Source organism: Sceloporus occidentalis, unplaced genomic scaffold (genome assembly GCF_023333645.1).
Source record: "Sceloporus occidentalis isolate IW3139 unplaced genomic scaffold, rSceOcc1.0.p SCAF_74, whole genome shotgun sequence".
Classification (NCBI taxonomy): domain Eukaryota; kingdom Metazoa; phylum Chordata; class Lepidosauria; order Squamata; family Phrynosomatidae; genus Sceloporus; species Sceloporus occidentalis.
This window is the reverse complement of record NW_028317054.1, coordinates 5,092,362-5,105,179: the sequence shown is the minus strand read 5'-3', so window position 1 is coordinate 5,105,179 and position 12,818 is coordinate 5,092,362. Positions and strand designations below refer to the sequence as shown.

The 12,818-nt window shown below is 35.0% G+C and overlaps 1 protein-coding gene across 1 annotated transcript in view; it reads left to right on the top strand.

The window, feature by feature from the left end:
• The window catches only part of LOC149286002 (titin-like), a 200,452-nt gene that overhangs the window by 106,876 nt on the left and 80,758 nt on the right, over window positions 1–12,818 (top strand). Inside the window, exons 119-138 of the mRNA XM_089494688.1 lie at window positions 2,068–2,118; window positions 2,633–3,028; window positions 3,186–3,461; window positions 4,027–4,302; window positions 4,416–4,555; window positions 4,777–4,903; window positions 4,995–5,258; window positions 5,498–5,764; window positions 7,001–7,264; window positions 7,365–7,504; window positions 7,603–7,729; window positions 7,934–8,200; window positions 8,314–8,580; window positions 8,899–9,165; window positions 9,264–9,403; window positions 9,574–9,700; window positions 10,544–10,686; window positions 11,842–11,965; window positions 12,055–12,321; window positions 12,490–12,587. Of these exons, the coding sequence (XP_089350814.1) occupies window positions 2,068–2,118; window positions 2,633–3,028; window positions 3,186–3,461; window positions 4,027–4,302; window positions 4,416–4,555; window positions 4,777–4,903; window positions 4,995–5,258; window positions 5,498–5,764; window positions 7,001–7,264; window positions 7,365–7,504; window positions 7,603–7,729; window positions 7,934–8,200; window positions 8,314–8,580; window positions 8,899–9,165; window positions 9,264–9,403; window positions 9,574–9,700; window positions 10,544–10,686; window positions 11,842–11,965; window positions 12,055–12,321; window positions 12,490–12,587 (4,028 nt within the window). The remainder of the gene's footprint in view (window positions 1–2,067; window positions 2,119–2,632; window positions 3,029–3,185; window positions 3,462–4,026; window positions 4,303–4,415; window positions 4,556–4,776; window positions 4,904–4,994; window positions 5,259–5,497; window positions 5,765–7,000; window positions 7,265–7,364; window positions 7,505–7,602; window positions 7,730–7,933; window positions 8,201–8,313; window positions 8,581–8,898; window positions 9,166–9,263; window positions 9,404–9,573; window positions 9,701–10,543; window positions 10,687–11,841; window positions 11,966–12,054; window positions 12,322–12,489; window positions 12,588–12,818) is intronic.

Below are 12,818 nucleotides of genomic sequence, written 5' to 3'. Positions count from 1 at the left end.
GGAAGGAACAAAAAATACAAAAAAGAGTTCCTACAATAGAGACTAAAATTTCCCGTGAGGAAACTGATGAGGAACTAGAATCTAGTATAGCAGATAGTGATGAATTTTTATATGAAGCTGAGGAAGAAAGAAAGGTTGAAGGCTCAAAGAAAGCAAGGGATAGATTTACAGAAAGAAAACAACATATCCCTTCCAAAGCCAAGGTTTACCAAGATAGTGAGAAAATAGCAGATAAAGAAAAAGAGGAAGGGGAGGACAAACAGTTTATTAAAGATGAGAAAAGAATAGATAAAATACCTCTTCAGGAGCAAAATACCTCTTCAGGAGCAAAGACATCTGTGGCTAGGTTAAAAGAGAAAGAGGATAATAATTTACCTAGAACTATACCTGACAAAAAGCCTGTTTTGGAACCACATCGTAAGAGAGACAAGAGTCCTGAATATATAATTGACCAAATAGATAGTAGTCTATCATATTTAACAAAGGAAGACGTGATTAAAGATATACCAGTTTTAGAACCAGCAAAAAGAGCGACTGAACCACTTTCCAGAAAAGACAAAATAATCAAACCAAAATCTCTTGAAAGTACACCCACAGAGGTAGTAATTGAACACTCTAAAGGAAAGGTATCAGAGATTGACATCGGTATAATTAAACCAGAAAAGAAAATGCAGACAATGGATATCAAGGACAGTAGAAAACAACAAACAGATGAAGAAATAGCTGAACGACAGATTACAAAAACTAAAAAAACAGCTGATTCAACTAAACCAGAGCTACCAGCAGAACATAAAAAGGATGCTATTTTCAGAAAAACTCCATCAGCAAAGGACAAGCCTGCTGTAAAAACAGAGCCTAAAGAGGAAAAGATGGTTATCTCTTCGTTAAAAAAAGCAGAAAAAAGAACTCCTGTAGAGACAGAGGAGCTAATTCCTTCTGGGAAAAGATTAAGCCATGAAGAAGACACCTCGCGCAAAGCAGTTAGCAGAACCAGCACTCCCACTGGAAAACATAAAACAGAACAACTCAAGGCTTTGGACAAATCTTTGATGACTCCAGTGAAATCCAAGGTCTCAGGTGATCAAAAAACGGAATCAGAAGATAATGAAGGACTACAAGAGGAAGGAAGCTGGGAGCATGACATTGAAAGTTTATCTGAACCGACTGATTATGGTTCAGAAGAAGATATACTTAGTGAAGAAAATGGGCAAGCAAAGGAAGCTGCATTAGAAACGCCATCAAAGGCCGTTGGCAGACGAGGTGAGGCATCTCTCTGCAAAGCATCTGCTTTAAAATCATGCTACCATCATTTCCATAATTCATCTGCTCTTAAGTACTCTTGGATCTGAAGCTTACCTCATGTGTGTTTGAAGACATTGATTATCATTTTCATATTCATAATCTTGAATTTATGTCCATCTTTGAAGACCAACATTAAACCTCAACATTTTGTATGTTTCCATTCTTCACTATTGTTCACACTTGAATGTTCCAGAAATAAGGATTTCTTTCAGTCCATAAACTTTCATTGTTTGTTTCCATGTTTGTGGTTTTTGTTTGGATCTGTTTACATTACAACCTAATTTTACATGTTTTGCATGTGTCAGTGTCTAATATGTGTTTTATTTAATTCCATCATTTTACAAATGAGTTTGGCAACATTTCATTTTAGTTCTTTTTTGCAATCATTTGCAAGTTTAATTCACTAGATATTTTTGCTGTCCCAGATAGCCATGTAGTTTCATATCTGCAAATAATCTACAGAGAGATATGTGGTAGGGGATTAGATGGCATACAAGTTCACCTTCAAGAAGATATTTTTAAATGCTGCCTGGTGTCCACTGTAGTCTACTTTATATGCATTAATAATCTATGATGTACTGATAATTTAGTTTACAATACATCATACATTTACATATCTGATACCAAACACATCACTAAGTTGTGTTGAAGTTTAACATTTTAATATATTCACTTTAGCAAGGAATGGTTAACAAGGTAACACAATGTTACCAAATGACACACTGCTATAGGGAACCGTAACTAATATAAAACATTTCACTTCAGATACCAAAGCACCAAAAGATGAAGCTGCTAAGGGTAAAACTCCTATTAAAGGTGAGAGTGTTTTGCTTGGCATGTTTTTGGTACATTCACATTCATTTTTCCATAAAATTATTATTAATTAAAGTATTTCTTTTCTTTACTTTTATTTTTCATTGAATAATTAGGGTTCAAATTGGCCAGGATTAGAATGACATTTGTTTATTATTATTATTATTATTATTATTGTTATGTTTTCTTTACATAGCACCAACTATTTACGCAGCGCTTCTTACAATATATATATTTAAGGGGTTTGACAAGACTAGAATTGACAGACTAAGCCATATATTAGGTGGAGAGACCCCTGCTCGCAAGCTTACAATCTTGCTAATATGAGCATGATGTTTTACCAACTATTTCAGAGATTTTGTTATTAACTTTACAATTTGTTTGCAAAGAAACGGTTGCAAAGTAAAAAAACGGCCAATGCCTCTGATTTTTATTATGAGCATGTGTAAAATGAAAGGTTACAAGGAAACTAAAATGCACCATCTTGAAGATAACCATCTTCACATCTGAATTCTAGCCAAGAAGACTCCTTCACCATTAGATGCAGAGAAGAGGAAACTGAGACCAGGCAGCGGAGGAGACAAACCTCCAGATGAGCCAGCTTTCACCTATCAACTCAAAGCTGTCCCACTGAAATTTGTCAAGGAACTCAAAGATATTGTGTTACAAGAAGCAGAATCTGTCGGTTCTTCCGCCATATTTGAATGTCTCATTTCACCTTCCACCGCCATTACAACCTGGATGAAGGATGGCAGCAATCTGAGAGAGAGCCCCAAGCACAAATTCATAGCTGATGGCAAGGATAGAAAACTGCATATTATTGATGTCCAGCTTTCAGACACTGGCGAATACACTTGTGTTGCAAAGTTGGGAAACAAAGAAAAGACATCCACAGCCAAACTAATTGTTGAAGGTATTTCATTGAATGTACTAACATTTATATAACATTTATATTATTTATTTAAACATTTACTGTTATTATTATTGTATATATATATATATATATATATATATTACTGCTAGTATATTTCTAAAAAGTACAGTAACATTGCTTACTTTTTTCCCTACAGAGTTGCCAGTACGTTTTGTGAAAACGCTAGAACAAGAAGTAACAGTTGTGAAGACACAGCCCATGTACTTGAACTGTGAGCTCAATAAGGATAGAGAGGTAGTCTGGTACAAGGATGGGAAGAAAATTATTGATGAGCCAGGAAAATACCAAATTAATGTGATTGGCTTGACTCAGACTCTTACTGTTGTGGCTGCTGATGATGACGATGCTGGAGTTTATACCTGTGCAGTAGAAAGTGCTGATATCAAATGCGAGTCCAATGTTAAAGTAGTAGGTAAGTAACTATCATTATTTAGAGGGCAAGCTGCGAATAAACATAATGAACATAATGACCTTTATTGATGATAGGGTTATCACGTCTCCAATATAACAGAATAGAAAAAAATGATAATACAGAAAAATATTCTGCTTAGGAAGCATAGATTCTTTGAGAAATGTTTACAAATGTTACCCAAAGCAAACAAGATATACATTTCAAGATCAAAATCCAATTGTCTTTTTCATGTATGTTTCATAATTTTATCTTGCTATTCTCCACATATTCATTTTTAAAAGCATTTGACTGAACAGATGAGGTATATATATTAAAACTGCACTATGAAATCATCCATATAGAATATAGCACAAACCAATCAAATTGTACGGTGATGCGTTTTATAGGACTAAATATGTAATAAACCTTCTTTGTCATGTAAATTATGTGATCTTTATAGTTTAGTGTGTGAAATTACAGTGAATATTTAAATATTGTTACTATGCTTGTAACATCTTGTATAAGCTTGTTGAAATAATGTAGTTACCATTATCCCTGGATCTAATATTTTTGTTCTCCATTGCAGAGGTAATACGTGACTGGTTAGTTAAGCCAATACGAGACCAACATGTAAAACCCAAGACTACTGCCACATTTGTGGCCGATATAGTTAAGGACACACCAAACATTAAATGGTTCAGAGGAGATGATGAGATTCCAGCAGAGCCCAATGACAAAACTGAGCTGAAAAAAGAAGGAAACAAAATCTTCCTTATTATAAAAAATGCTGGCCCAGATGATGTTGGGGAATACTCAGTAGAAGTTGAAGGCAAAAAAGTTACAGCAAAACTTACTTTGGGAGGTATGGAAAAGCGACTATGGAAGCTTACATTTGAAATGCTATTAATGCATATCCATATAAATGTGGATTGGCACTTTGTTTTACAGTGGCATAACATTGTTTCTCTGTTTCAGATCGTGAAGTTGATCTGCTCAAACCTTTGGAAGATGTTGTAATTTACGAGAAGGAATCTGCATCATTTGATTGTGAAATTTCTGAGGAGGACATTCCAGGAGAATGGAAGCTGAAAGGAGAAATCCTAAGGCCATCTCCTGTAAGTATTCTGAAGTTCAGGGATGGAGGGTTTAGTTTTCTATTATAAATTGCACCTTGTTACATGGCTTTGGTTCTTTTGTTCATTATTGTATAGGATTATGTTCTCTGTTTGATCACTTGATCCTTAAGTGAACAGGTTTCTTGAGTGCTCTTGGGCACACATACATACACTCTCATTTTGTTATTTTGTTATTAATAGAGTATTTCCATTATTTCTAGACATGTGAAATCAAGTCAGAGGGAGGAAAGCGGTTCCTTACTTTACACAAAGTCAAAGTTGACCAGGCTGGAGAGGTTCTTTTCCAGGCCCTAAATGCAAACACTGCAGCCATCCTTACAGTAAAAGGTATGTTGGACTTGATGCCATACTACAGAGTTTTTAGCATCACACAATTCTTTCCTATATCTAACATTTGTAAACTGCATTCTATCTTTAGAAATAGAGCTGGATTTCGCTGCACCTCTGAAAGATGTAACCGTTCCAGAGAAACGTCAAGCTAGATTTGAATGTACTCTTACACGCGAAGCAAATGTCATATGGTCCAAAGGCCCAGATATTATCAAGGCCGGAGAAAAATATGACATTATTTCAGATGGAAAAAAGCACATCCTTGTCATTAATGATTCTGCTTTTGATGATGAAGGGGATTACACAGCAGCAATTGATGGCAAAATGTCTACTGCAAAGCTCACAGTAGAAGGCAAGTCTGTCATATGAGTAGAGATAGGCAAAGCCACAATTTGTTACAGACAGGTTTTATTTTTAAATCTAGACTTCTCATCTTGTAGCTTCAAGACAATGACAACTTCTAAACATTGAATAACAACTTGCTCAGTGCTATGCCTGAGACAAGTTCACCCATTTCTACATATTCTTAAAGCTGTACAGTAAGCTGTTACTTCTTGTACAGCATGTTAATCAGTGACACTTTTATTGCAGGTATAAGACTTAAGTTTATTTCACCGCTAAAAGATCAGACTGTCAAAGAAGGAGAAACCGCTCACTTTGAGTTTGAGCTTTCCCATGAAAATATGCCAGTTACCTGGTATAGAAATGACAAGAAACTTCACACTAGCCGAACAGTTCTTATCTCTGAAGATGGCAAGACACACAAGATGGAGATCAGAGAAGTAACTCTAGATGACATCTCACAGATTAAAGCTGAAGTCAAAGGTTTACATACAACTGCAAAACTAAAGGTGTTAGGTACGATCTATTGCTTGACAGTTTTATGTTCTAATCAGTTACCAGAGATAATTAGTACAAGAATATTTTTCTTTCATCATTCTACGTAAGCTGTCTAAAAGCTTTGCTTCTGTGGCACCCTGTATATTCTTTAACTTCACGCCTTTTGTGATCAGAGCAAAAAAAAAGAACAAATTCTTGTTTGGCCTCTTTTGTCTTCACAGCTGTTGTTTTGTTTCGTCCTCGCAGCTGTTGTCATGTCTCTGTTGTTGTCTTATGTTCTATCAAGTCTGTCTGTTCTTGCAACTCAAGTTTTAGCTGTCAGATCTCCTCTCAGAATCCTCTCAGATTTGTAATTCTTTCTTCACATGTAAGTCCTGGACACACCACTTTACATCTGAGATGTAAATCTTGATCTGGATGTCAACCAACTTTTCAGTGTTAAAGATGGAACTCATCATTCTTTTCCCAATATAGTCCCACGGTAAACTTCCTAGAGAAGTTGATCTCAAACACACATTATGTAAATGTAAATGTAAATCTTAAATCTTCTTTTGGCCTTCCTTATCATATTGTCATTGCTAAATCTTATCCCTATGTCTTACATATCTTGACTAACAAAGCAGTTTACCCGTATTTTCTAGTCAGACACTAACCCCAGTCTTAATTTGGCCTACCATGTTGACTACAACCTAAAGCTTAATTGCATCCCAATCTAACAAGTCTAGCAATGGGTCCCAACCCAGTCATGAAGTCCCCTAAAACATTTATAGTATTATTTTAATGTATACTTGTAACTAATGTTAGTGACTCTTTTATGTTTACTAGAGTTTTATGATGAGAACAACACTTACCCTCACACTCTACTCTAGCCGATTATTGCACTAATAAACTCACAATCTATTATCGAGTTACAGCCCATCCACTAGATTATTTGAATTGTAATATAAAAATAGCCTGGGGAATTAAAGTTGTCCAGTCTCACAATAACTAATCACATTTACACCTATTTTTTCATTTTATGTTTCTGTCTGTCTCGTCTGTCTATACCAATCGTCTGCAGCCATATAAATTATTGTATGTTTAGGCATATTTTGTCGCTAAATGTTAAATGTAAGTCTTGCGTTTTATATATGTACCTTTGTGTAGTATGAATTGTGTTTGTGTTATCATAAAGAAATAAAAATCTACTTGAGTTTCCATAGTCCATACATATGAACTGTGCTTTATTAACTCCTCGGGGTGGTCCGTTTACAGAGGCTGATCCTTACTTCACTGTGAAATTACAAGACTATACTGCGGTGGAGAAAGATGATATCACCATGGAGTGTGAGCTTAGCAAAGATGTACCTGTGAAGTGGTTCAAAGGTGGTGAGGAGATTAAAGCTTCAAAGACCGTGTCCATAAAAACTGAAGGCAAACGCAGAATTCTGAAGATTAAGAAAGCTGATGAAAAAGATAAAGGGGATTATGAATGTGACTGTGGAACAGACAAGACAAAAGCAAGTGTGAACATCGAAGGTATGTAATTGACTCAGAAACATTTTTCACGTTAGAGCCATGAGTGTTCTATCTTTTCCAGTCATACATTATAACTTTGTTTTGCGGTAACGTATTGCAGCTCGCATAATTAAAGTGGAGCGCCCCTTGTACGGAGTGGAGGTGTTTGAAGGCGAAACAGCCCGCTTTGAGGTTGAAATCTCAGAACCTGAAGTCCATGCTCAGTGGAAACTTAAAGGAGAAATCCTATCACCATCACCTGTAAGACATTTAAAGTTATTTTCTGCAACATAAAATGCTTATCACATACAATTAAGCAAAACATTTCTAAAACAATCTCATTATAACATTGAAAACAGGACTGTGAAATTATAGAGGATGGAAAGAAGCATGTCATTATCCTGTATAACTGCAAACTAGATATGACCGGAGAGATTTCCTTCCAGGCGGCTAATGCCAAAAGCCAAGCTAACCTAAAAGTGAAAGGTAAGCAAATATTCACATATGACCATATGAAATGTTTAGAATATATCTATATTTATTTCATAACTTTTATTTATAGCTCTATTAGTAGACATTAAACTACCATTAAGCAAGAACTATAAGGAACATAACTACAAATATTAAATGTTGATAAAGACTAGGAAATGGAAAGTTTTTATCTTATTTAACTCATGTTTTCTCTTGTAGAACTACCACTTATCTTCATCACTCCACTCGCCGACGTCAAGGTGTTTGAAAAGGATGAAGCAAGGTTTGAATGTGAGGTGTCTAGGTTACCTAAAACAAACCGTTGGCTCAAGGGAACCCAGGAACTTCAGGGAGACGACAAGTATGAGATAGTTGCCGAAGGCACAAGACACACACTTATAGTAAAATCAGTTGCTTTTGAAGATGAAGCTAAATACATGTTTGAAGCGGAAGATAAGAGAACTAGTGCCAAACTCATCATTGAAGGTTTGTGACTTTGAAACACATTGTTTTCTGAAATTGGCTGTGTAATAAACTTGAGGGTAAATGTATGAATCACTTACATTCTACATTGCAAATTATAATGTCTTGTTTTGTAGGTATACGTCTCGAATTTGTGTCACCACTCAAAGATGTCACAGTTAAAGAACAGGAAACTGCTGAGTTTACAGTTGAGCTGTCTCATGACAACATTCAAGTTAGCTGGTTTAAGAATGATCAGCGTCTACACCCAAGCAAGCTCGTGTCAATGCACGATGAAGGCAAATTTCACACTATCAAATTCAAAGATGTTTCTTTGGATGACACCTCTCTTATTAAAGTTGAAGCAATGGGAAAAACTTGTGATGCCAAACTTACCGTTCTTGGTAAGTATCCGATAACAAGAGTTTGTTAAATAAAACATTTACAAGATTTGGATGGTTACAGTGTATATTTTTGAACATGGCAATTTGCATTATTAAGCAATTAAGCAAGATTAATACCAGCATATTAAAAGTGGACAGACAATGTCATATATTGTACGCATCTGTTGTTTTCAGAGCTAAAAGTTGAATTGTGCTCCAAATAATTCTTATGGAGATATACATCTATATTAAACTGTTGCATAATGCACATCCAGGAACTAAATTGTATTACGGGGTACACTGCAATCATTTGTTAGTAATGACCACTCTTATTTGCAGAAGGAGACCCATACTTTACAAGCAAACTTCAAGATTATACAGCCGTAGAGAAAGATGAAGTCATTCTTCATTGTGAAATCAGCAAATCCAAAGCTCCTGTTAAATGGTTCAAAGATGGTCAGGAAATAATTCCTTCAAAGAATGTTATTGTTAAAACCGATGGCAAGAAGCGCATTCTTATCATCAAGAAAGCTTCTAAAAAGGACATTGGTGAATACACATGTGATTGTGGAACTGACCAAACAACTGCAAAACTGAACATTGAAGGTAAACTTGTCAATGAGGATAAATTTAACTTTCATTAGTTGTGTCCTGTATGTGTACAGAAAGTTTCATGTATCTTCTCCGCTTGTTTCATAATCTAGAACGTGATATCAAGGTTGTCCGTCCACTGTATAGTGTGGAAGTAATTGAAACTGAAACAGCACGCTTTGAGACTGAAATATCTGAGGAGGATGTCCACTCCACTTGGAAACTAAAAGGAGAAACATTACACACTTCTCCAGTAAGCTATCTCTCTTTACGCTATGATTCTATAGAAATTAAAGTGTGCAAGTTAAGTACATTTTGTGTACATTTGAACGTGTATTAATTTATTTGGAATTGTATATAAAGAACTATAGAATGTGATACTATTTAAATAAATGTAATGTAACCTATACAATATCTTTCTAGGACTGTGAAATCAAAGAAGAAGGCAAAAAGCATTTCCTTATCCTTTACAATGTACAAATGGACCAAGCAGGTGGTGTGGATTTCCAAGCAGCCAATGCCAAATCCAGCGCTCATCTTAAAGTAAAGGGTAAGTGTTATTAAAATGTTTAAGTAAAAAGGGTTTTATAGATGATGCAAACATGAAAACTCAATATTTAAATTGAATACAAAATTTAATTTGTGACTTTTATAAAACAATCTTTTTAGATTTCAGTGGAATTACAATTAGTAAGAGAGTGTTATCAATGACTCCTACTTAATTTACAGAGGAATAGCAAGTGGGTATTTAATATATACCATGACCGTTGTTTCGTTTTTTGCAATATTTAAAGAGTATAATTGTACTTTTAAATTAAGTGATAATTTGTGGAAATTATCATTTTTGCAGCAACAGTTTCACAAACTGTCTTGATAGAACTGTCAGCCATTTTATGAAATTGTGATTCTGCATGAACCCAAGGATGCTTGTGTAACAAGTTGTTATGAAAGAAGGGCATTACAAAGAAAGATTGCTGTGCTGGCAGCTTTCCTACAGGCAGAGAAATCATTAAGGTTACATTTTTGGAAAGTGTCAATAGATTGACGGACAGGAGCAGATAAGGTAATTAGGTGTCAGCTGTCTCTGTCCAATAGCGGCTCTGCTATTTTGGAAGGAATAGGCCATATGTAGCAAGAGGAATGTGTGTGGCTGGTGGCCGACAGATGCTACACATATACTGCTGACTCTGTTCAATGTAAGGAAACACCTACTCCAAGTTAGGAGAAGTTCCACCCCTTATACTCCCCGGAGGCCACATTCATTGGGAGACCTTAAATAGTGGCAGTGCAGCATTTGGCATCCCTAAGGAAAGCTGCAATGGAAGTTGGAGGGTAAGGGTCTACAGTGGTCTTAGCACATATTAATGGATAATGTCTTCTTCTATTGGAAAAGCTCGTGTAATAGGCCTGCTAAGGCCCCTGAAGGATGTGACCGTAACAGCTGGTGAGTCGGCTACCTTCGAATGTGAACTCTCCTATGAGGGGATCCCAGTGGAATGGTTCCTTAATGGTCAAAAACTGGAGCCCAGTGACAAGGTAAGGCCATTTAAGAAGAATACTTCCAGAAACATATTAATAGTAAATTCTATTAGACCATTATTTATTTTCCATTATTGATTTCTTATATTACACCTCTCATTTAATTTGCAGGTTTCAAAATGTAAATGGCAGCTCCTATGTTTTTCTAACAAATGTTTAGCAATTTACAGATTTTGCTTTATAGCACAGTAGATTTATATTTGAAAAAAAAAAGAAGACAGAAACTATTTTGCTAATCTTGTGGCAAGGCAGTACATGCATTTCTTAATTAGTTTTTCATTCTGATCATAACTGCAGTAAGGTATTGTGCATATATGGGGATTAGCGGGTTTAAAATTCCATTTGTGGTAATTGACAGCATGGGTTTGTGGATAGATCTGTTCTCCAGATCCTCTCTGAGAGGCTATTTTTATCCCAAACTTCAAGTGCTCATTTTACATTTCAAGATACCAGAGGACTTAAGTGAAAAAAAGCATAGTGTGACCAGCAGGAAAACTGCCAAAGGCAACCACTGACAAATTATATTATACAGTCTTATGTATAATTTAGAAATAATATAAACAGTGAAAATAATAAGAAATATTTTTTTAAACATATTTTTAAAATATTTAATAAAATGAAATATAATATATTAAACAACATAAGAAGTAGATAAAATGTAACATTTTTTTAGAAAAATCACTGATATATTTAAGTACAGTTAAAACATATGAATATGTTGTTTATAAAATAGAGATCAAGTTTTCTCATCTGAAATGTACAATTTTTTTTTTAATCATGCATGCAACAACACCATTAAAACATTGTTAATATACAATATATATATATATATATATATATATATATATATATATATATTGATTTTGTTGGGGGGTACTCTTAAAACCATTAAAACATTGTTAATATACAATATATATGTCTATTTTGACATATATATGTTGAGGGGACTACTCTTGGGATCATATGAAATAAAGTTACCACACTGTAACATCATCAATGTATCTGCTAATTCAATTTCATAACAGAAAAATACATCTGTAGAAGGGTCCAATAAGTTAAAAGCTTGTATAACTATGCATATACAACTGTTTACTGACACTACTGTAATAATCAAAGTTTGAAACACAAATAATAAAATGTGGTCGTTTTTAGATTGTCACACGTTCTGAAGGAAGAGTCCACACATTAATCCTTAGGGATGTCCAGCTTAATGATGCTGGGGAAGTAAGATTGACTGCAAAGGACTTCAAGACCGAGGCCAACCTAAATGTAAAAGGTATTATCTATTGTCCTAATATTTCATGTCTTTACAAGTACATGGAAACACCAGACTGGGTTACTAATGTCTTATATTATAACCTTTAGAACCACCTGTTGAGTTTACTAAACCTCTCGAGGACCAGACAGTAGAAGAAGAAGCTACTGCTGTGCTTGAGTGTGAAGTATCCAGAGAGAATGCTGAGGTTAAATGGTTTAAGAATGGTCAGGAAATCCACAAAACCAAGAAGTACGACATCATTGCCGAGGGAAGAGTCCGAAAACTTATCATTCATGGCTGTACCTTGGATGATGCCAGAACATACACATGTGATGCCAAAGACTTCAAGACATCTGCTTTCTTAAATGTAGAACGTAAGTAGGACTTATCATATACTTTTGTTATCTATTTTCATTTTTTCAGTCAGGGATGAAAGTTGTATCCTACATTAATTCATAGAACACAGGGGTAGACTTTATGTATAATGATATAATATACAAATGGTCAATGAACTTGTAAATGTCATCTTGTTTCTTCTGTAGCTCCTTTTGTGGAATTTACAAAGCCTCTTACTGATCTTGAAGTTAAAGAAAAGGAAACTGCTCGATTTGAGTGTGAAATTTCTCGAGAAACTGCTAAGGTACAATATCTAAAGTTACCTAAATTGCTTGATACTCATTTGAAACATGCATAAAATCAACTCAGTTGCAATACCCAATGGAAGCCACATAGCTGAAGCAAAGTTCTAATTATACTTATCCTTGATTTTCATACATTCATTAATTATTTTATATAGCATACCCTTCTAGCAGTTGGACTGCAATGTTACCTATATTTCCCTTGTGTGTGTCTTTCTGACCAAGTTGTTTGT